At 32.6% G+C, this 21829-nt stretch overlaps 3 protein-coding genes across 3 annotated transcripts; 2 read left to right on the forward strand and 1 right to left on the reverse strand.

The window, feature by feature from the left end:
• Window positions 1-2079: 2079 nt before the first annotated feature.
• On the forward strand, window positions 2080-4769 carry LOC114188411. Its single transcript, XM_028076999.1, has 4 exons — window positions 2080-2123; window positions 2300-2441; window positions 3730-3777; window positions 4447-4769. Exons 2-4 carry the CDS (start codon window positions 2327-2329, stop codon window positions 4767-4769), a joined length of 486 nt encoding a protein of 161 aa, XP_027932800.1. The 5' UTR covers window positions 2080-2123; window positions 2300-2326.
• A 544-nt stretch (window positions 4770-5313) lies between these two features.
• LOC114189208 lies at window positions 5314-8057 on the forward strand. Its single transcript, XM_028077921.1, has 3 exons — window positions 5314-6636; window positions 6893-7646; window positions 7857-8057. The coding sequence occupies exons 1-3, from the start codon at window positions 5365-5367 to the stop codon at window positions 7895-7897; spliced, it is 2067 nt and encodes a 688-aa protein (XP_027933722.1). The 5' UTR covers window positions 5314-5364; the 3' UTR covers window positions 7898-8057.
• An 8077-nt stretch (window positions 8058-16134) lies between these two features.
• On the reverse strand, window positions 16135-16632 carry LOC114188412. Its single transcript, XM_028077000.1, has one exon. The coding sequence runs from the start codon at window positions 16630-16632 to the stop codon at window positions 16135-16137; it is 498 nt and encodes a 165-aa protein (XP_027932801.1).
• Between the last annotated feature and the right edge of the window lie 5197 nt (window positions 16633-21829).

The following is a 21829-nucleotide window of genomic DNA, read 5'->3' on the forward strand; positions in this document are numbered from 1 at the left end:
ATTTTATTCGCATAAATATCATGATTGTCAAATAGATGATACATTCGAGTGGTATTTTTTTAGTTTGGTATTTGTTAAATGAATACAAATAAGTTTTCCTTACATAAGTAAATGGTACGTTAGATAAGTAAAGAACATCTAGTAGCACTAGGTTTTAGTTGGGTGTTACAGCCTAACGACACAAATGGATCGGGTAGGCCCGACAACCTATACAGGTTGGGCGAACCCGACGACCCACACCTATCGGACCGGCCTGACGACACAAACGGGTCGGGCGAGCCAGACAACCTAGACAGACCGGATAGGCTCGACAACCAAGAGGGGTCAAGCGGGTCCGACGACCAAGACAGGTTGGACGGGCCCTACGAACTAAACAGGTTGGGTAGACCCAACAACCCACATGTGTCGGGTAGGGCCGATGACCCAGGCATATCGGGTTGCCCAAGGACACAAATGGGTCTGGCGAGCTCGACGACCCAAACGGGCCTGACGACTTAGACGAGTTAGGTGGGCTCGATGACCAAGACGAGTATGATGAGTCCAATGACCAAGACGAGTTCGATGGGTCCAACGACCAAGACGGGTCGGTCGGGCCCAATGATCAAGACAGGTCAGACAGGCCCGATGACTAAGACGAGTCGGGCCGAACATGCCTAATGACCACGATGGGTCGGACGAGCCCCACGCCACAAACATGGTGGATGGTCCTCATGATCGAAAAAGGTCTAGGGGTGTCGTGTAGGCTCGAAGACCTAAATGTGTTAGGTACGCCCAACGATCCGTAAGGCCCGACCTGTCCAACAACTTTGACATGCCTGACCGGTCTGCCGACCAGACATGCCCAACAACTTTAACGGGCATGACCAACACTTATAAGTTGTCGGCTTGGTCAGGCTTATCTGGATCGTTGAGACGGTCCAACACGTCGAGTTTTCTCGACCGACCTGGCCCGTCTGGGTCGTCGGGTCATACCAGCTCAGTTGGGTGGTCGGGTCAGCCCGACCCATCTGAGTCCTCGACCCATCTGAGTCCTCAACCCATCTGAGTCCTCAAGCCCGTTTCTAAATTTATCATGAATTCAAAATATAATTAAGCTTAAAATAAATATTGTTAAAATGAAATTTTATCTCATAAGAAATTCAATTGTTTATCTAAACAAAAAATTGAAATGTAAGGTATTTTAATTTCTTTATCCAAACAAATTATTTAGAAAATGAAGAGAATGTAATTGTAAACAATTTAAATACATTGCATTTTAATTTTCAAACGTTGTTGAAATGTTTCATGGTAATATTATTTTAATTTAATTTTTCTGAAAAGTGAAGCCTATACCTAAGGGCATAAAGAAATCTTCAGGGTTCATGCATAATATATACATGTAATTAAAAATGTTTTGTGTTCTATTTTTTAAAGTTTAATCTTCACTTTCAATTTCCACCAGGTATTTTTGGGGAGGAAAAGGAAATAATTTCAAACAGAACTTATATTTCAGGTCATGTCAATTGAACCCGTAATTATGAGTTGTTTTATTTGAAGAATGTATTTTTTTTCTATTTAAAGTTCTTGATTTTTTTATTTCTTTCTCGTTGTTTTTTTTTCTTAGGAGTTTTAAACCTTTGTAAACTGCCGGTAAATTGCACTATTTCAACGATTGCTAGAAATCTCAGGTATTCCATTAACAAGGAAATGATAAATCATAGAAACCGTCTTAACAGAGGTTAAAACTCTTAGAAACACCAAATTTAATTTCAGTTAGAAACAATTATTTTTGTAGTCTAGTAACAATCCCACAAAGCGTTCATTAATTTACAATGTATAGCTTCATATATTGAGTAAGTGTATGAGAAGTTTAGAATCAAAGTATTATTTAGATGTGAGATGTGGAAGAGTAGACCTAAAAATGAAGTAATAATCGAAATAGGGATGAAGAAATGGATCATGTGCTTGCCTTGGCACTACACAAAGCTCATAATCATCTACTTTCTTTTTCTTCCATTTGAAGTAGAGCATCGGAAAAGAAACCACATTGCTCATGTTATTATATGCTGCTACTTTCACCATTTATTTGGTCACAATTGGTCACAATTTATTCATCTCTCTGTCTCTGTTTTCAATTTCTTAAGGTAACCATTGCAATAGAAGATGTAAAGAAATTTTCTTACAATTATGTATATTTTTACCCTGAGAAAATGTTATTTTAAAAAAGGAAGTAGCATTTAGGATTTGTTGAAAATAAAAAAAGTGGTAGTTTGTTTCGTTGTATTTGGAATTGATTTGATATATGATTTTGGTGTCATAGTTTCAGCATCATCCAAATTTCCTCAAAATGCCACGGTCGTTGATCAAACATCATCGCTTTGTTAATTCAAGTAGCCCTGATGATGATCCATTTTCCAATTTTATTCTACATGCTAGGAGAAAGTTAAGGCGTGTGGAAACTCGTGAGAACTCATTCGCCTCCTTATCTTTGCTTTTAAAATTTATTGATTCACCTAAATAACTGAAAGTTACAGCAAAATATTTGTTATCAAATGTTACTTAGGCAACAACAATGAAAACATTGGTTTATATGGATTCATTTCAAACATGAGTTACATTTATTATTTTGCAAAAAAAATGTTTTATTAATTAATCACTGATTATAAGTATTAGTTCATCCTAAGATTAAGTACTAAGTATAACATATCTCTAAGATAAATGAAATTGATAAATTGCGATGTGATCACTTGTTTTGAAATATAGTTTATTTAAAATCATATTTGAAATATGTTGGAATCGAAGACTTTAAATAGCGCAATCTACTTTATTTTGATCTGATTCATCAAAAGTTGCATTTGAATGGACTAATCTAGCCCACGGTGATTCATCAAATTCAATAGACTTTAAATAATAATTAATTAATAAGTAAAGTGAAATTATTTTCCAAAACAGATTTTAAAATATAAATTAAAAAGCCAAAAATATGTCTGAAATCCTATACATTTAAATTAGAATCTTCTAAATTGTCATACCCGATTCACTTATTAATTTAGCATAGCTAATAAGTAAAATTCAGAGTTAAATATTTATTTGTGATGTATTTACGTTTTATGCCTATGAAACTCTCAATTGTGGAGCCTAATTTGATAGTGTTGGTTTTTGAAAACCGACACTAATTTATTATTAATTTTTAAATTATTTAATTAAAGTAGTTTAATATCGGTTGAACTGATATTAATACGTTTTTATTTTGAAATTAATTTAAAATTTTAAAAATTTATATTCATTGTCATAAATATATAAAAAATTATAATATATAAATATTACAAATAAATAAAAATAAATTATATTTATGTCTCTTAATTTATTTATTTTTAATATTTATTTTTGTTAACATCACCACTGACTTATATATTTTTAATAACTATTTTAATTAGTGTTTATTAAACCGTCATTAATTTATTTGTTTTTAATTTTTATTTTAACTAGTCTACTTTTAATATTTATTCTAATTAACATCCATTATTATTTATTTTAGTTACTTTTTGCTAAATAATATTTATTTACTGCAAAAGTTAAAAATAATTTTATATTTTTAACAATTTTCTAAAAAATTATGTCATATTTAAAGTTAGTTTAATCAATTTCAATAATGTTGCAATTTGACCCATATTAATATTTGAAAATTAAATTTATATTTTTTATGAGCTTCGTGTTTATACATTTTCAAAGTCCTCTTTTAATATGCAGTCTCTTGGACATCAGAGTATACGGCGTTCAACATACATCGTTATCCAGGTATTTCAAGTAAGAGAATGCTCAGATAATGACATGCAAGTTTACATTGATGTTTTTCAATTTATGGAACAAAAATTAATAATACTTGATTAAATATCATGTGATGATTAATATAACCTCCTAACACTTCTCTTCTCCTTTGTGTTCTTTTCTTCCTCTTTGATTTGGAATGTACCTATCTTTTTACACTTAACTACATAGTTTTAATTTCATCTAGTAAGTGAATTTATATTTTACTTAATCTTATAAAATCATTTTTGGTAAAGTAATATTTACACACAAATTATATATTATTATGATTTTGATTATATCATTAGTTTATGCAAAATCTATTAAAGATTATGTCTTGTTAGTATTATTTGTGACATGTAGTATTACATAAATAAATTTACCTGTATTCCACCACTACGACTACACTATTACGAAAAGACATTAGGGTTGATATTACGACATTATAGATGCAATGTAAATGAGTGTTATAAGAAATCAGTCTGTGAGAATTAGTAATAAAGTAAAATGGTATAAGTAACATTCTTTTATTAATAAATACACACTTTTGATTTAATAATCTAAGTGTTGTTTACTTTCTTTTATTTTGAATACTTTTCTATTTTCTTTCCTTACTTGCCCCTTTAATGTTAACTTGTTTTTGCATCCAACAATCATTAGGATTTGCATCACTACGATTGGCATCAAGAGAACTTGGAGATGCAAAAGAAGCTACAATTCCTATTGAATTTTCTGAAATAAACAAATTACATTTTAAGGAATTACCTAATCTAAGGGGCTTCTCATGTGGAGATATGGTTGAATGGCCAATTTTGAAGCATGTGATTCTGAACAACTCTCCTAACTTGAAGAAATTTGGGTTGGGAACAATAAAAGAATCGCAATTAAAGAGATTTATCTTAGAAGGCCAAGAACAAATTGACATTGATACCAAGATTCTCCATCTTTTTGAATTATCGGTTAGTTCTCCCTCAAAATACTAATTAGTTATATACTTGCTCTCTTTAGTTTAAATTATCTATGATTTTTATCTTTTTAATATTTTTACACCATTGAGCTTTTAACTTTGAAAACTTTGAAAATTTTGTCTCCATTAATTTTCATCTACCAAAACTTCATTTCCTACCAAAAAATCTTTATAGGCATTCCAAATAATTTAAAACCTTTACTGAAAACTCACTAACCATAAAACATCAAATTTAATGTCAAATAACTAAATAAACAAGCTAAAATTTTCCTTCTTCAAATCATATCTTAATAATCCGCAAACTACTTCAAATTTTATTAATTTATCGCTAACTTTCTCTTGAAAAAAAATTAGAAATATTTTATGACTAAAAGTAGTAAACTTTCACACATTTAAACATAAAAATAAAAAGTCAATTATTTTGGATATGTGAAAGAAAATTGGCATATATATAAAAACTAATTTTACTTACTTTAAAAGTAATAAAGGCAAGCTAAAAAGCCAAAATTTATATTCATATTGAAACGATAACTTACATGAATGAGTGAGTATAAAAATAAGTCAATATTACAAAAATTGAATGCAAAATCTTACAGGATCAATTTTCAACAATGGAAGAGTACTCTATTGAAGACAATGAGGAATTAAGAAAGGCAATAGATGACATTCGCCCTTCACATTTTAGGAACTTGCTAAAACTTTCGATAAAATATTGTGATCAAAGGCTAAACAATTTTTTGTCTATTTTGATGAAGAGAGCAAACAAGCTTCAAGATATAAGCATTAAGCAATGCCAAACTTTAGAACATTTGTTTGATCTCAATGAATTTACCCCTGACAATGATGGGCATGACAAATATTTTACACAAATAAAGGCATTAATATTGATAGAACTACATCAGGTAAAATGCATATGGAACAAGGATCCAGTGGGAATTCTTGGCTTTGAAAATTTGCAAATGGTACACATAATAAGTTGTTCCTCTCTGGATAAGTTGTTCACTCCTTCTGCAGCTAAGAAACTCAGCCAACTAAATGAACTAAAGTTAGAGGCATGTCAAATGTTACAGAAAGTTATTGATAGTGGTAACATTGAAACAATTAAATTCCCAACATTAAATAAGGTGGAGTTCAAGTCTCTCTCAAGATTGATTCACTTTTACTTATATCCTCTAGAATTCCCACAACTAAGATCTTTGATAATAGAAAAATGTCCCGAGCTAGAAGAATTTACAACTGGGTTTGCAACTACAAATGCGTCACAAATAACTAATGACAGGTCGTTTTCTGAGTTGAATGAACTCAAGTTAGATAACTGCCACAAGTTGGTATGTGCAGTCTCTTCTAAGGCATTGCATGAGTTGAAGAGTCTGAAGAAGCTCATTGTGAGCCATTGCAACACATTGGAACTGGTATTTAACATTCATGATGAAATATCTTATCATACAAATCTCCTACAACATCTGGATGAATTGATTTTGATTGATCTACCTAAACTAAGTTATGTCATCAACAAAAAGTTTGTTAGGTTTTGTGAAAGCATGCAAAGCTTACAAGTGAAGCAATGTAAGTTACTTAAATGGCTACCAATTTCTTTAATGCTGATAAGTATAGAAATTTCAAATTGTGAAGCCTTGGAGAAAATTATGACCACTGATAAAGATGAAGGAACAAGAGGAAAGAACACATTTCCTAAGTTAAAGTTTGTCTGTCTCAAGAACTTGACAAACTTGTATAGTCTTTTCTCTTTTACATCTGAATTTCCTTCCTTAGAAGAATTGAAAATAACAAATTGTCCCAATTTGACAAATTTTGTTGAAGAGTCTAAGGAACTAAAAGATCTTTCAATATCGACCACTTCAAATGTTTTCTTCCCAAATTCAGTAAGTTTCTTCCTAAATTCAACAAGTTTAGATTTAAAACTATAAATGATACTTATGATCATATGTGTATATATAGAGACGATTAATATATATATATATATATATATATATATATATATGTGTGTGTGTGTGTGTGTGTGTGTGTGTGTGTGTGTGTGTGTACAAGAATGATTTTCTATATATAGGAAGGTGTATAGTGTTAATAATCTTTGTTCCTACCATTGAAACTTATCGTTTGTTCATTACTTCCTCGCAGTTATCATTGGAAACATTGAAGATGTTGTACATGAAAAATCAAGATTTTGAGAAGCTTTGGCAGAACAATTGTCATTCCAAATCATTTTATGAATTGGAATATCTAACTTTGAGTAACAACAACAAATTATTGAATGTCATCTCTTCTAACATTATCATAAGACTTAACAAGTTGAAAAAATTGACTTTGGAACAATGTGATGTATTGACTGAGATATTTTATCTTGAAGATGATAAACCAACTGGTATTATCCAAGAACTTCTTCCTCAGTTGCAGGAATTGGCATTGAGTTATCTAAGAAGTTTCACTTGTATTTGGAACATGGAACCTTCAGTTTCCTTTTTCCAAAATTTAATGTCACTTCACATTGTTCATTGTGGAACCCTCCAAAGTCTATTTTCAATTTCTTCTACAAAAAACCTTCAAAATCTCAAATCACTAAAATTGTGCAATTGTGACAAATTAGAGGAGGTAATATCTATTGATAATCGTGAAGACATGACAGTTAGTTTTCCAAAAATGGAGTGTCTTGTACTCAAGGATCTTCCAAAGTTGCTTAGTTTCCATCAACAAAATGGAACAATTCATTTACCTAACATACAAATTGTGCGGGCAAGAAATATTCCAAGAATGAAATTTTTTTCAGTAGGTATAGTTATCACCCCATTGCTGAGATCAATACATGTTACATTTGCCAGGAAACTTTGGTTAGGAAATTTAAATGAGACCTTATCCTATATAAGCAACAATCCAGGTATGTAAATTTAGATATTATATACAAAACATAGAAAGTTATAATACTATAATGTTAAGATGTTGATGAATACATATTTTATTGTGTGGTTTATTTAATTAATAACATTCTTTTAGGAGCTTTCAAACATGTTATTTAACTATTTGTTTATTATTTATAATCTTTTTCAGTAAGATTTTTTTAATTTATGTTTTCTCTTTATTTGTATAGGCAAATTTCATTTTGCAGAATTATTTGGTTTTCCTTCATGAGCGTTGTGAGAATGACATTATCAATAAACTCAAGTACATGCTCCTAGAACGAAGTGAGGTTTGTCATCCTCTTCATGGAACACATATTTGGACAGTTTGTTCACGTGACTCTAAGGATTAGGATGAACACATGTTGTATAAAGGTTGGTAATGAATGATGTTATGGAACATAATATATTATGTGTCTGGAAAAAGTTCCCAATATAAATGGATATTTCCTTAATAACTTTAGTTTTTATATTTACCGACTCCAACCACGTTTCAAATGTGAATTTGACCTTTGGTAGGTTGGTTATTATAAGATGTGAAGACATGAAAAAAATAATAGAGATTTAATTTACAAGGAATGTTTGATCATATAACATGAACTTAAAATAGGATAACAAATACATTTAATTTTTAAGACATTATTTAAATTCATTTTGATTTTGATGAAATTTAATGGATTGATTGAATATAAATACAAGTATGAATAATATTTTACATTTTAAATTAGGTATGAAAATTGATTTTCAATTTTGTTCTTAAAATCAAAGATGCTAAGAATTTAGTCTTTAGTATTTCTTCATTAAAATTAAAGTTGGGGTGTAGAGATTCAGAAAGGTAACACATGAATTGAATCATAATTAAAAAGCAAAACAAATAAAACAAAATTAAAACAAAAAAAATATGAAAATATAAGTTCGTATACTTTAAAATTAAACAACTATTCTTATAAGTTCTTTAAATAATTATATCAAAATTTGAACAAATAACCAAATCAATTAATTAATTAAACGAATTATACAAATTAAATAAAAATATCATTCAATCTAGTTCGTATTCAGTGATCAAATCAATATTCAATCAGTTCCTATTTTTATTTATAAAATCAAAAACACAAATTGTAATCACAAAGTGCAAAACTGAGATCAAAGAAGAGAAATAACAAACTTGAAGTGATAAATGATGAGTGGAAAACTCAATCCAGCTTGTTCAATCTTGATTCCATAAAGTGATTGATGATTGCAAATTTATGCCCTCATCTAGCCTTTAATTTTGACTTCTTCATTGGTTTTTATGCTAATAGATTATTTAAATTAGGATTTTTTTTCTTAATTTGGTTTATTGAGCATGTGATACAAAAACATGATAAAAAAATAAGTTTTTAGTTGCATAAATGTTCTTTGGATATTTTAAGGTGTGTTAGTTTAGTTGCAGCTAAGTTAAACTCATGGAGGTGTGGAAATAAATTGATTAGAACTTCAGCTAAGTTTATTTTGACCTCTGCATCATTTTCCTCTTCCTTCCCTCTCTTTTCTTCTATTTGTATCTTATTTTTACCATTTATGGAATGCTAAACTTCTGATGTTAATTCTATGATAATTTCTTAACTAGATTTTGATGTTAGATGGAATAAATATGTTTGTTCCTTTCATTCTTCTTGTGATTTATTTTTATATATGTCTTTTGTCTCTTAATCAAGTAAAAGTAATGTTTTTTACATTGTCGTAAGTTAGCACAATATTAAATCTACATACCATAACACTCATATAAATCCGAGGATTTTTTATTTTAATTTAAAAGTTACTTTAATTAATGTTAGACATTTTTATGTGATTAAATGAGTTTTATCTAATAATTGAGAAGTTACTTTGCCAATTAACTTTTTACTTGATATAAGAAGTAAACGAATAGACATGATTAGGTATAGTAATATTTAATTGAGAAATTACTTTAGTTAAACTTGCTATGATTAATCTAAAAAGTTCTTGCTTTTGAATGAGAAGTTATCTGATTAAAAGTGAGGACAACACCAAATTAATTAAGTTAGCATGATTAATTTGAAATCATAGAATAATATTTAGAACACCAATGATGAATCCTATTTTTAAAAAGTAGTGAAATCAACCTATTTTCTGTACTACTATTTTATTTATTTTAATCTTGTTAAAATTTTATTTCTTTCTTTCATTTATGATTTTGTTATCCAATGTTTTTATTTATTTTGTTTATCTTAATCTTCTACCATTATTTTTATTTTATTTTACTAACTCTCTTGTACACGATCTTATATGAACTAATTTGTTAAAAATCAATTTTATTGGGAGATGACTTAGGGTTGATTTTCCCTTTTCTAATTTGTGTGCTACTAGCTCGACAATATGTAAATTACTTTAGTTGATGTTAACTCACTTTTTCATAGATCGTTTTTAAGAGTTAAATAAAACCCAAATAATTCCCCCTAACGAAGTATAGGAAAATTGACTCGGGATCGAATTCAAGGAAATGTTGCGTGTCATGTTTAGCTTGCATAATTAAATCTCGCTTAAAAGAAAATACAACTAAACAAAAGGAGGAAAGAGAAATTTTAAAACTAAGAAAAAATGCAGAATTTTATTCAATTAAAACTAAGCTAATTGCATGCTTGAAACTAAAGAAGATATGCATTGATGCAATGCATGAGAGGCAAGGAACCTAGAATGGAATGAAGAATTGAAATGGCTCTTAAATGGAATGAGATGTGCCTAGAGGAATTGATCATGTGTGAATAGATTTGCCATGATGAAATTGCCACTGCAAGTCAAGAGCCACATCAAAATTCAAATAGAGAGTGGCTGCAAAGAAGTTACACTGTGGTAGCAGTGAATTTATGCAGGATGTAGTGTGCAGAATTGATGAAATGGTAATGAATCTAGATGAATGAGATACGAATGAAGCTGGAAACTTAATGTGATAACAACAACTATTCAACAAATGGCAACACAGAATATTCAATCACATTATCACCCGGTGGATTCAATGCAAAGATGAAATCAGCGGAATGTACATGCAGAATGCAATGCGGATCAACCACTGGAATGCATAAATAAACTCAACTGGATGTAGATTTAACAGCAGAACAGACGTGAATGAGGTCAAATGTGCATGCCTACATTATGCATAAATGCAAAATATAAACTAGAATTCTAAATGGGAATTATGATAAATTTAATATAAAATGGAATGAAAGTTAAAGATGCACTGCCAACTTATTGACAATATGCGTGAATAAACTATGGCGATAACAATTCCATGGCTGCAACCATTTACTCGGCCAAACAAAAGTGACAGAGCGTCAGCTGAAATGCTTGGAACCTGCAGCGGAAATTGGTCCATGACAGTAGAAATGCATATGCAAGTGTGCTTAGTGAATCATGCACGTGACAACAGACTAAAATGCAATGCAGAATGAGTGAATTGTGGCAACAGAGAACAACACTAATCTAGCATGAAAATGAATGCAAGACGTGGATAGTGGTTAGAATGCAGAATGCAGATAACACCTTGGAATGAGGAATTGAAATGAACTTTAATTGACATGAATATTAACCTAGATGGTTGTTAGATGATTGCAGCTTGCATGATCAGATTTATCAGGATAAAACACTACTGCAGACCAAAAACAACATCAGAAACCAGATTTGATCTCAACAATGGAATACTCACAAGATAGTAGCAGGATCTTCAATTTTAATTCATATCAAACCAGGTTACATACAAAATGAGTTCAAACTAAGGCATATGCTATCAGAATTGAAAACCACTAACAAATGTAACAATTTAAAACTATGACAGCAGAAATGCAAATGCAAGTTTGTAACAACAGTGAATCAGTACATGACAGTTGTAAGACCCGGGAAAATTAATTAATTAATTAATTAATGCGGAAGGAAGGCGTCTTTATGACATTAATTGTTGTGTAATGTGACGTGGAAAAGTGCTAGCTCATATGGTTGAGAGTACTTTGAGTGTGTGAGAGGACTTGGGTTCTAGTCTTATGTATGCCAATTATGTGTCGTTGTTTTATGATTTATTTTAATAATATGTAAGAGTGGGGAATTATTAACCTACCATGAGCCACTTATAAAAGGCTAAATTGAAGAGAGAATAGGGTTTCTGCAATTTGGTTATTGTGCAAGGGCTAGACCAAGCGGGGACTACGAATCAAGGCTTCTACTTTTTCAATTTTGGTCACTAATTCCATGCTAGGGGAGTTGAACCCAAAAGTTCATGTTGTTCTGCGTATTGCATGGTTTTGGTGAAAATGTGTGCTAAAATTCGTGATGCATATGATGGGAATGGGGGTGGAGTGATTGGTATTGCTATATGTTGAATTTTGGACTAAATGCATGAGAAAAGGGGTATATACATGGTATATGCGGGAATGGAATGGGATTTGGAAATTTGGGGATTTTAGGGAGTCTATACTATGCCAATGTGATGCTTTGTAATGTGTAAATTATTCTGGAATGCTCGAATTCTGTTTGGTGTGTTTTGTGGTGCGAATTGGACATGTTTGGAGTGGATCCAATGCGTGATCAGTGAGAGAACCTGCAATTCTCGCTCAGGCGAGCTTGGCTCGCCTAGGCGAGATTAGCAGAGACGCGTACCCTAGAGCCATACGAGCTTTTCGCTCAGGCGAAGAGGATGAGTTTTGAGCGACATAGGTTCTCGCTTAGGCGAGTAAGGGTCGCCTAAGCGAGATGGTGAGGGAGTTGTGCGTGTTGAGCGCGACTTCTCGTCCAGGCGAGGTTTTATGGATTTTGAGCGAATCAGTGTCTCGCTCAGGCGAGAGGACTTCGCCTAAGCGAGATGTCTTGATCAGGTGTGGTGTTTTGCTTGTATTTTAGCCCAGACGAGGTGAGAATGGGTGTTTGGGCGAACTTGTGACTCGCCCAGGCGAGAGAATCTCGCCTAGGCAAGGTGGACTAGCCTAAGCGAGATTGAGGGTCTAGCTTGGGCGAGGGGTTCCTAGCCTAAGCGAGTTTATGCTAATTACTATGTTTTCTATGTGCTTGTGAGTAGGTTTGGTTGTTATACCATGGTTAGGTTGTATATGCATGTGTTGAGGTGTGTTGGGCTTGAAGGACTAAGTCCATTGGGGGTTTGGGATGTGCTCGGTGGTTGGACACATGATGGGCATGGAACTGGTTGAGTTCCCGTCAGCTACTAATGGGCGAGGAGTCCTTAGTATGGTGATTGCATGTGTCGGGTGCACGATGGGCAAGGAACTGTGATGTTCCCGTCGGCTACTATTAGGCGAGAAGTCCATATTATGGTGATTGTGTGCGTGCCAAGGTCCAAGTGTGAGACTTGGATGTTGATACTACAGGCTAGGAGTCTATAGGGCAGGACTATGAGTGGGATAGGCTCATAGGGTTGGACCACGAATGAGTTAGTTTCGTGGGAGCACAGGGAAGTCCCAAGACCTAGTTCATGCATATGACTCATGAAGGACTATGAGGTCATGGTTGGGTGATTTGGAAATTATGAATTTAAATATGTTATTTTGGGTTGGAAAATATATTTATATTCATGTTTTGTTTATATATATTGTGCATAGCTCACCCTTTCTGTGTCTGTGTGGCGATGATCGGATAACTTGTTATCCGGGAGCAGATGATGTGACAGGTGGGCCAGGAGATGCTTAGACTCAGAGCGAGGGCTAGCATGGGATATTTTGTAGATTCATATATATGTTTATTATTTTACCTTTGAGGATATTATGTAAACCTGGCAGGAGCCATTGACTTTTATTTCAGTTTTATGAATTCTAGACTCTTGGTTTTATGGCTTTATGAATGAAAGTTTTAAATTTCCCGTGTTTTTGGGAAATGGTTTTATTAAATGCGTTCTTTATTTTATTTTGGATTTTATTTATTAAATATCAGTAATATTCCTTAGGGATCTTACAACAGTGGTAAAGCAATGCAACAAAATTTGGTCAGATTCACATTAGCTCAAATGAAGGTACAACAGTCCATTCCAAATGAGAGTGTTAAATTCTCAAGCATCAACAATCACCATATTTAAAGCAAGTTCCCTAGGAAAAATTCAACTCACAACAACTTCCCAATCAACATAACTCCTTTCCCTATGCAATGCAGATTTGGTATGAATTATGTATGCAAATGCAAGAACATTACTGAATATGCATGAAAACCAGTAGTGTAAAGTACTATGCAGCCACAATAGCATGAAACATGAATACAATGCATATGTGAAACTATGATAGAATCTTAAATCAACTAATTAAACTAGCAAGGATATTAATTGAATAATCAAATGATAGCCTACGACTACAGCAGTAAACACAGAAATAGCTCAGGAGATTTCATCACAGTGTATCACACTACAAACGACGAAGCTAACAAGGATTCATCTATCAAAACCAAAACAAAGAAAACATATTTCAAGGGTTAAAAACAAGCTACTGCAAGAAACCTAAAACTAAAGCAAGGAACCATAAAGTGCAGAAATGCAACCAAAGTAAAAGCTTTGACAGAATTCAATCAATGGAGCAATTAAAGTAAAAGCAAGACCAATGATTTGCTCATGAACTCATCTACACTCGAGAAGACATCTCGGTGATTTGTGCCATATTGAACCCAAGCTCAACTCACTGACTAAACATCACAAACTGAAATTAAGACTAGAAAGTAGTAAAGAAAACTAAAAACACTACAGAATTTAAAGGCAGAAAACATAAAATTGCAAGTGGAATAATAAGCAAACAACTCACCAATGGTAAATCAGAACTGAAACTGGAATATTGTATTTCATTATCAAAATCAAAAGAGGATTACATGAGTTCAAGAGAAATGCTAGAATTAAAATGGTGAAAGGGAACTCACTTAGCAATCCCAGCCAATTTGTGCTCGTGATCAACCAAATTGAACTACTCACACAATAATGGAAAACCCCTCTTACAATGCACTTTCTCTCCCTCGCATAAGACCTCGAACCCTAGGTCAAAATTTCTCTCGTTCTTGCACTCTCCCTAGGGCTCCTCACAAAACCCTAAAAGCTGCCCTTTTAAAGCCTTTGATTCATCACTGACTCCAAACAGAATGCAAGGTTTACTCTTGTTGACAAGCTTAGAACGCTGCTGGTCTGGTGTGTGGACATAAGCTAGGCAACCAAACACACGAAAGTAGTCAACAGAGGGTTTTATTCCACTCTAAGCTTCCTCTGGAGTCTGATCTTGTACTGCAGATGTAGGACTTCTATTCAAAATGTGTGCACACCATTTTGTAGCTTCTGGCCAAAAAAATTTTGGAACCTGTCTTCCAATCAGCATAGTACGAACCATATTCATGATGGTTCTGTTTTTCCTTTCAGCAACCCCATTCTGCTGGGGAGTGTAAGCAGCCGTTAGTTTCCTCCTTATCCCTTGATTTCTACAAAACTCCTCAAATTCTTTTGAGCAAAACTCTCCCCCTCTATCAGTTCTTAAGCAAATAATGCTTTCTCCAGCTTCCTTTTCAACAAAGGCCTTGAAGTTTTTGAACAGGGAAAACGTTTCAGACTTCTGATTTAAGAAGTATATCCAAGTTTTCCTTGTTAGATCATCAATGAAGCTTAAAAAATATCTCTTATTGCTGCTAGAAGTTGGTTTGATTGGCCCACACAGATCTGCATGAACCAGTTACAGTTTCTTGGAGGCTCTCCATACTCCTTTTCTGGACATTGAATGTTTGTGTTGTTTTCCTCCCAAGCATTGTGTGCAAGCCTTTTGAGGAGCTGTGATCTGAGGCAATCCTATCACCATTTGCTTAGAGGCAAGAGTACTCAAGCCATCATAGCTTAAGTGTCCTAGCCTGTTGTGCCAGAGTTAAGAGTAGCTTTTTGTATTCATTTGAAGACACATATTTGCTTCCATAGTTGTTGTTAAGACAAACATCCTGCTAGCATTCATTGGGATTTCACATAGAACTTCTTTCTCAAGATTTGTAATGGTACAAGTGTTGCTTTGAATTCTGATGTGCAGCCCCTTTTCCTGAAGTTGTCCTATGCTCAATAAGTTGTTTTTCAGTTCAGGAACGTAATATACATGTGTAATAACATGCATCAAACCATTCACCTTCATTTTAATGGTTCCTTTCCCCATTACAGCTATATGAGTGTCATTTCCCATCTTCACTTTGCCTTTGAAATTCTCATCTAACTTTGAGAACCATCCCTTGTTGCCACTCATGTGGTTGCTGCATCCTGAGTCCAAGAACCACTCATCTTTTTTTTCCTTCTTTTCCTTCTACTAGGACCATTAGTAAGATTTCTTCCTTATGTGCATCCTTATCCTCCATTTCTGCATAATTTACTTTCTTCTCCCACATTAGACACTCATATTGAAAATGTCCAAGTTTATGGCACTTGAAACATTCAACTTCATTCTTGTAAAATGTTTGTCTTCCTCTTCCTCTACCTCAGAAGGCTCATCTTCCTCTTCCATTCTTCTCATCAAATATTGTTTGCATAACCTGCTCTTCTTCCACTAAGCATGTCATTCGCTGCTCATGCACCAATAGGCTACTTTGTAATTCGTCTATGGTCATGGTATTCATGTTGTTGGATTCCTCAATTGAACATACCACATAGTTGAATTTCGTAGTCATAAACCGCAAGATTTTTGCAGTGATGACACTCTCTTCCATACATTCTCCCACTACTTTCATACTTTTGGCTATCTTTAGAGTGCGGCCAAAGTATGAGTTCACCGATTCTCCTTCCTTCATTTGGAGTGTCTCGAATTCCTTTCGTAAGGCCTGCAGTTGCGCACGTTTCACCCTTGTAGAGCCTTGAAATTTTTGCTTCATAGACTCCCATATATCCTTGGACGTTTCATCATTTAGTATTGTGTCCAAAATCTCTCTATCTATTGCTTGATAAAGATAATTCTTTATCTTCAAATCTTTCAGTTGTTGTTCCTCCATTCGTTTAAGCTCTGCTTCTGATGCAGTTGCTTTGTCTCGGACAACATCAATGTTGTGCTCGAGCAAGTTCTAATACTCCTTGGAACGCAAGAAATTCTCCATTAATTTGGCCCAATGGTCATAATGACCATCAAATTTGGGAATGGCAGGTTGAACGTACTTGCTTGTGTCTGCCATTTCTGATAGCACTCACTGTTTTCCCAAACCTCACCAGTGTATCACTCTTCCCAACCCAGTTCAGAAAACAAAGCTCTCTAGTGTTTTTCTCTCTCTCTCTCACTCACAAGTAAGTTTTTGGTTCAGGCCCACGAAACTCTGATACCAAATTGTGAACGTAACTTATGGTAAGTAAAAAGATCTCTGTATGCAATCTGAAACTGTGTTATGTATTTCATCAAATTACATTGTTTAAATAAATTGCAAAAGAAAGAAAAACTGCTCTCCCTCACTCTGCCGAAAACTAATGGGCAATTTCCTAATAATAGGGTAGCTAATATTTAGCTCCTACAATTCCCTAAGATTCGGTCAGCATAAGACCGTTATTCAGAACAAAAATTTAAATAAAACATAACAAATCTGCAATTTTAAAACTAGAACATATCTCCTAACATTCGTTGCATCCTTGATCAGCCTTGATCAGCTCTCGTTCGTTCATCACGACTCAGGTTTCAAATTACCTCCATCCGCACTATCGCGCATCAAGCTTGCTTTTTCTTTGGATCAAATTCGTGCATCACTGAATCAGGGATGCACATCATATTTGCTTGTGCCTTGGGGCTTCTGGTTCATGACTAAAATCTTGTGCTTCCTCTCTCTCTCAGATCAGCATCCAAAAAATCTTCCTCTTTTAGTGAAACATGCGTTCTGATAAAGAGTGAAGCTGCTGCAAGCTGTAAAACCACCAGGGGCATCTCCACAAAAGGAAAATATTAGATTACGGGTTCAGGAGCAATTGAGAAAAAAAATAAAGGACTTCCTGACTAAACACTATGCTATTTTTAAAACTAATCTTTTAAACACATTTTAATAAAAACAATATTTTTTTAGATAATCAACAAAAACTAATTAATTAGAGATACAACTACATTTATTTAAACTAAAACCAAATTTTTAGAAAAGAAAAACACTACAAAATTGAGTGCTAACAATTGAGTAGCGTTAATTTGATAACATCAACAACATTGTTATCCGTGATCCTCAAAGACTAGTTCATTATTAATAAAGAATATAAAAATATAAAACAAAGAGGAGAAAGAAAACGAGGAGTCAATATATACTAAGGTAAATGTGAGAAAGGAAAATAATGAGATAATTCCTAAAACTAGAAATTTAGCAAATGATCATCCAGAAGAGAAGTAAAGGAGCCACCACCATCATTAACCAATAAAACAAATTTTTTTTCACTTTAATTTCAATTTTAGTTTTTAAATTTTGTTTTAAATTAGTTGTTTGATAATCAATTATGCATGTCTTAGGTAAATTAGTATAGAATGTAAATACCTTTTAGATATGGTTGGATTACGTAGAAAAAGAACAAACACACTCTTGAAATTGTTTTTGAAAATTGAGAGTGCAATTTGAAAATTGAGAGTGCAAGGAAGAAAAAAAAGAACCATGAGAATACTTAAAAGAGCAAAATTGACACAATGCAGGATAGTTTTGTGGTTAAGGATTGACATAGGGAAGTGAATCTAACCTTGTGAGATAAGTGAGCCAAACACTTCACGGGAATTTTGTGTCATTGGGTCATGAGTTTTGTGTCTAATTTTTTATAGTTATTGTCAATACCTAATTTTATCTATGTGAATATAAAATTATTTCCAAAATAGTAAAAAAAAGTTTTAAATGAAAAAGGATAAAAATAAATTGTTTGAAAAAATAATAAAATTGATTAATAAAGTTTCTTTAATTTATGATTTTAAAAGTTAAGTAAAATAAGGATTTTGTGTTTTAAAATTAAAAATAAAAGAAAAATAAAACTTATTAATTATTTTTTGTTCTCTTTCAATTCCTAATGATGCCTCCATCTAATTCACAATTTGCATTAATATGATCCTTAACGCTTCATCATTGGATTGGCACTTTAGAAAACCCTCACTGCATATCTTTCGAGGTTGTAGTTCGTGGCAATCTCGCGGGTAGTGGGTTGCATTCATCCTCATCTTCTTCCCTGAACCTAGCGGCGGATGATTTTAGGGTCAGAGAGGGGCATGACCCCCCAAATATTGAATTTTTTAATTTTAAGTATTATATTTTATGAATTGATCAAAATTAATTTGTGTATTTTTTATTTATTTTATAAAGTACAACATATAATGTTAATAGATAATAAATAATGAAAAATTTTAGGTTTAATTTCTCTTTTGGTCTTTGTTTTTGTCAAAAAATTGACACTAGGATTATATTGATTATATAACAAAGCAAATCATCAATATTAAGAGTTTCAATTTTAATGAAAGAATCATTAATCCGTTTTAAGAAATTTATCTTAAAAGAACAAATTGCATTAGTTTTTCAAAAAATCAAGACCAAATTGAGACTATAAAAAACTAGAGGACCAACTTAATATTTTTAAACAAAAACATGAATCAAAAGAGTAATTAAACCAAATATTTATTAGAATAATTTTTATTTTCATTCTTATTGTATTTTTAGTTTTTTCACAAATTGTAATCATTTCTCACTCTCGTATGTTTTCCTTTTTTTGAAGAAAAAAACATTAGACACAAACTCATTATTTTTGCTTTTATTTCTCATTTATGCTCTTCCTTTCTTGTCTCTGATCTCACTTGATAATAAAAACATTATTTTTTATCTCATTAGCTTTTTGTTCATCTTTGTATGAATATAGGAAAAAAAAGTATCATGTGTTTTTTTATAACCAATTTTTAATTGTGACTTGATTATAATATATTTTTCTTTTAATAATTATGTGTCTCAATTTTTTATTAGATTATGATAAATTATTTTTTAATATTGTTTACAGAAAAAAATATATTGATAAAGAATAAAATAATAAATTTATGGTTTAAAAGTGATAAAAAAGAAACTGTTAATGAAAATAATATATTACATATTTTGAAGCATTATACTAATGATCAAATTGTTTAGTAGAGAAGCTATTTTTTGAAACATTATACTAATGATCAAATTTAATGATCTCAAAATTATATTATTTTGCTCCCTTCAACATTTTTTGTCAAGTTCTGCCGTCGCCTGAGCCACCCCCATCATTCCTGGTTCGCGACTGCCGTTGGTTGTTCGTCGTCTCTACGTTGGTGCTTGAACTCGTCACGAGCTCGTCGGCCTTGGAGTTCTCATTTTCTCTTACCATCGCATTTTTTGAGTTTGTTTTGGTGTGCGAGAAGACCACAATATATTGATTCTATACTCAGTCTACTATTTTAATTCATTCATCGTTAATTGCACTCAATTGGAGTTGGTAATGATTTGGGTCACTGACGGTTTGCCGGTTTGATTCTTACGGTAAGGGGTTTTTGTGCAGGTTTGCTTTTATGAGTGGGTTTCTCTATAGGTGCGAGGCACATTTTAATATCTTAGCTTTGCTTATCAGGGCACATTGTATTTTTTAGATAGACATTTGCAAATTGAAGCATGATTTCATATTATAAGAAAAGTGATCCATGTTTTGTCTTTGGGAATATGACTGTGCGACTTCTTTGTTTAAACCATTGCACCTGGGTCTGAATTGGATTAGACTTCTTTGTTTAAACCATTGCACCTGGGTCTGAATTGGATTAGACATGTAGAATTGCATGATATTAGGCTAAATAGCTAGACACCCAACCTTCTCTGCATGTGTGGGTCTGTTTTGAATATTTAATTCATGCATGGTCATATGCTTTATGTATATATTTGTTGGAAGAGGCATCACGTGGTTCATTCTCAAAAAGCATTTGCGTGCATAACATATATTGAAATGTGAATGATTAAAAAAAAAGATAATTTTTTACAATTCTTTTTTGATAAAAAATTATTTTTTTAAAGGTATGAATACTCGAATGATCGTCCGCATCAGCTTAGTGCTTAATATCTTTCTTTTTTAATAAATAATCAAAACATGGTTTTTTAAAAGGGCATGAGTATTCGAACGATCATTCGCATCAGCCTAGTATTTAATATCTTTTGTTTTTATATAAATAATCAAGATATGTTTGCAAAAGGTATGAATATTCGAGGGACCGTCTGCGTCAGGCTAGTACTCAATATCTTTTCTTTTCTTAAAACTTCTAAAAAGTATAAAATTTTAAAATTAAAAAATATCAATACTTGTTCACTAAACTTCAGTTCTCACTAGCATTCTCTTTCATTATTTCATTTAAGCCAAGCTCCTGCTGGCACAATTTCTTAAATAGTCATAAAGAACTACGTAGTATTGATTTCTCATTTTTAATGAGAATACGTAGGATCAAGGTTAATCTTTGTCGGGTCCGTTTTTACTTAAAAAATAATTTTGTTTAATATTTTCTTATTTGTGGGAAAAATAAGTATTTAAAATAAACACATCATTTCTGCACATTCAATTAAAGGTATCGCCTTTGGACGGGCGTTGTAGGGTGCTAATACCTTTCCCACGCGTAACCGACTCTTGAACCCTAGATCTTATTTTCGTAGACTTTAATTTATCTTTATGGTTTTCCATAGTTTTTCAGAATAAATTATGGTGGCGACTTCAAATCTCTATTTTCAAACCAATTTCTTTTTTATTCGTTATTCCATCACAATTTAGGTTGCGATAGTTATTAAGAATGGTTGGCTTAGATAAGATTAAGGCAAATATTTTTTGTGAAAAATTCTGAATAACCAGAGCCAAACAACACCTTACACAAATTTGAATGAAAATTATCCCTTTTTGAAATTGGCCTGAAAGATGCACCCTAAGCCTAAAATGTAGGTAATCAAACCTTTCTTTATAATGAGAAGGATGCAACAAGGTGTGTGTGCCATGAAGGGAAATTATGAGTTGTAACAAAGGAGAAAACAAAAACAAGTCAATTAGAGGTGTACTAAAAGGAAGGAAAAAGAAAAGAAAAATTAGGCTGCAACGTTGAACTCATGGCATTTACACGTTGTTATCCTTTCTAGTAGTGAGTCTTGCTTGTGTTGAAAAACAAAGTTCTATGATAGTCCAACCACATTACAATCCCAAAAGACCTTAGTGATATATGCCAATCTT

This window comes from Vigna unguiculata, chromosome 6, assembly GCF_004118075.2.
Source record: "Vigna unguiculata cultivar IT97K-499-35 chromosome 6, ASM411807v1, whole genome shotgun sequence".
NCBI classification, from domain to species: domain Eukaryota; kingdom Viridiplantae; phylum Streptophyta; class Magnoliopsida; order Fabales; family Fabaceae; genus Vigna; species Vigna unguiculata.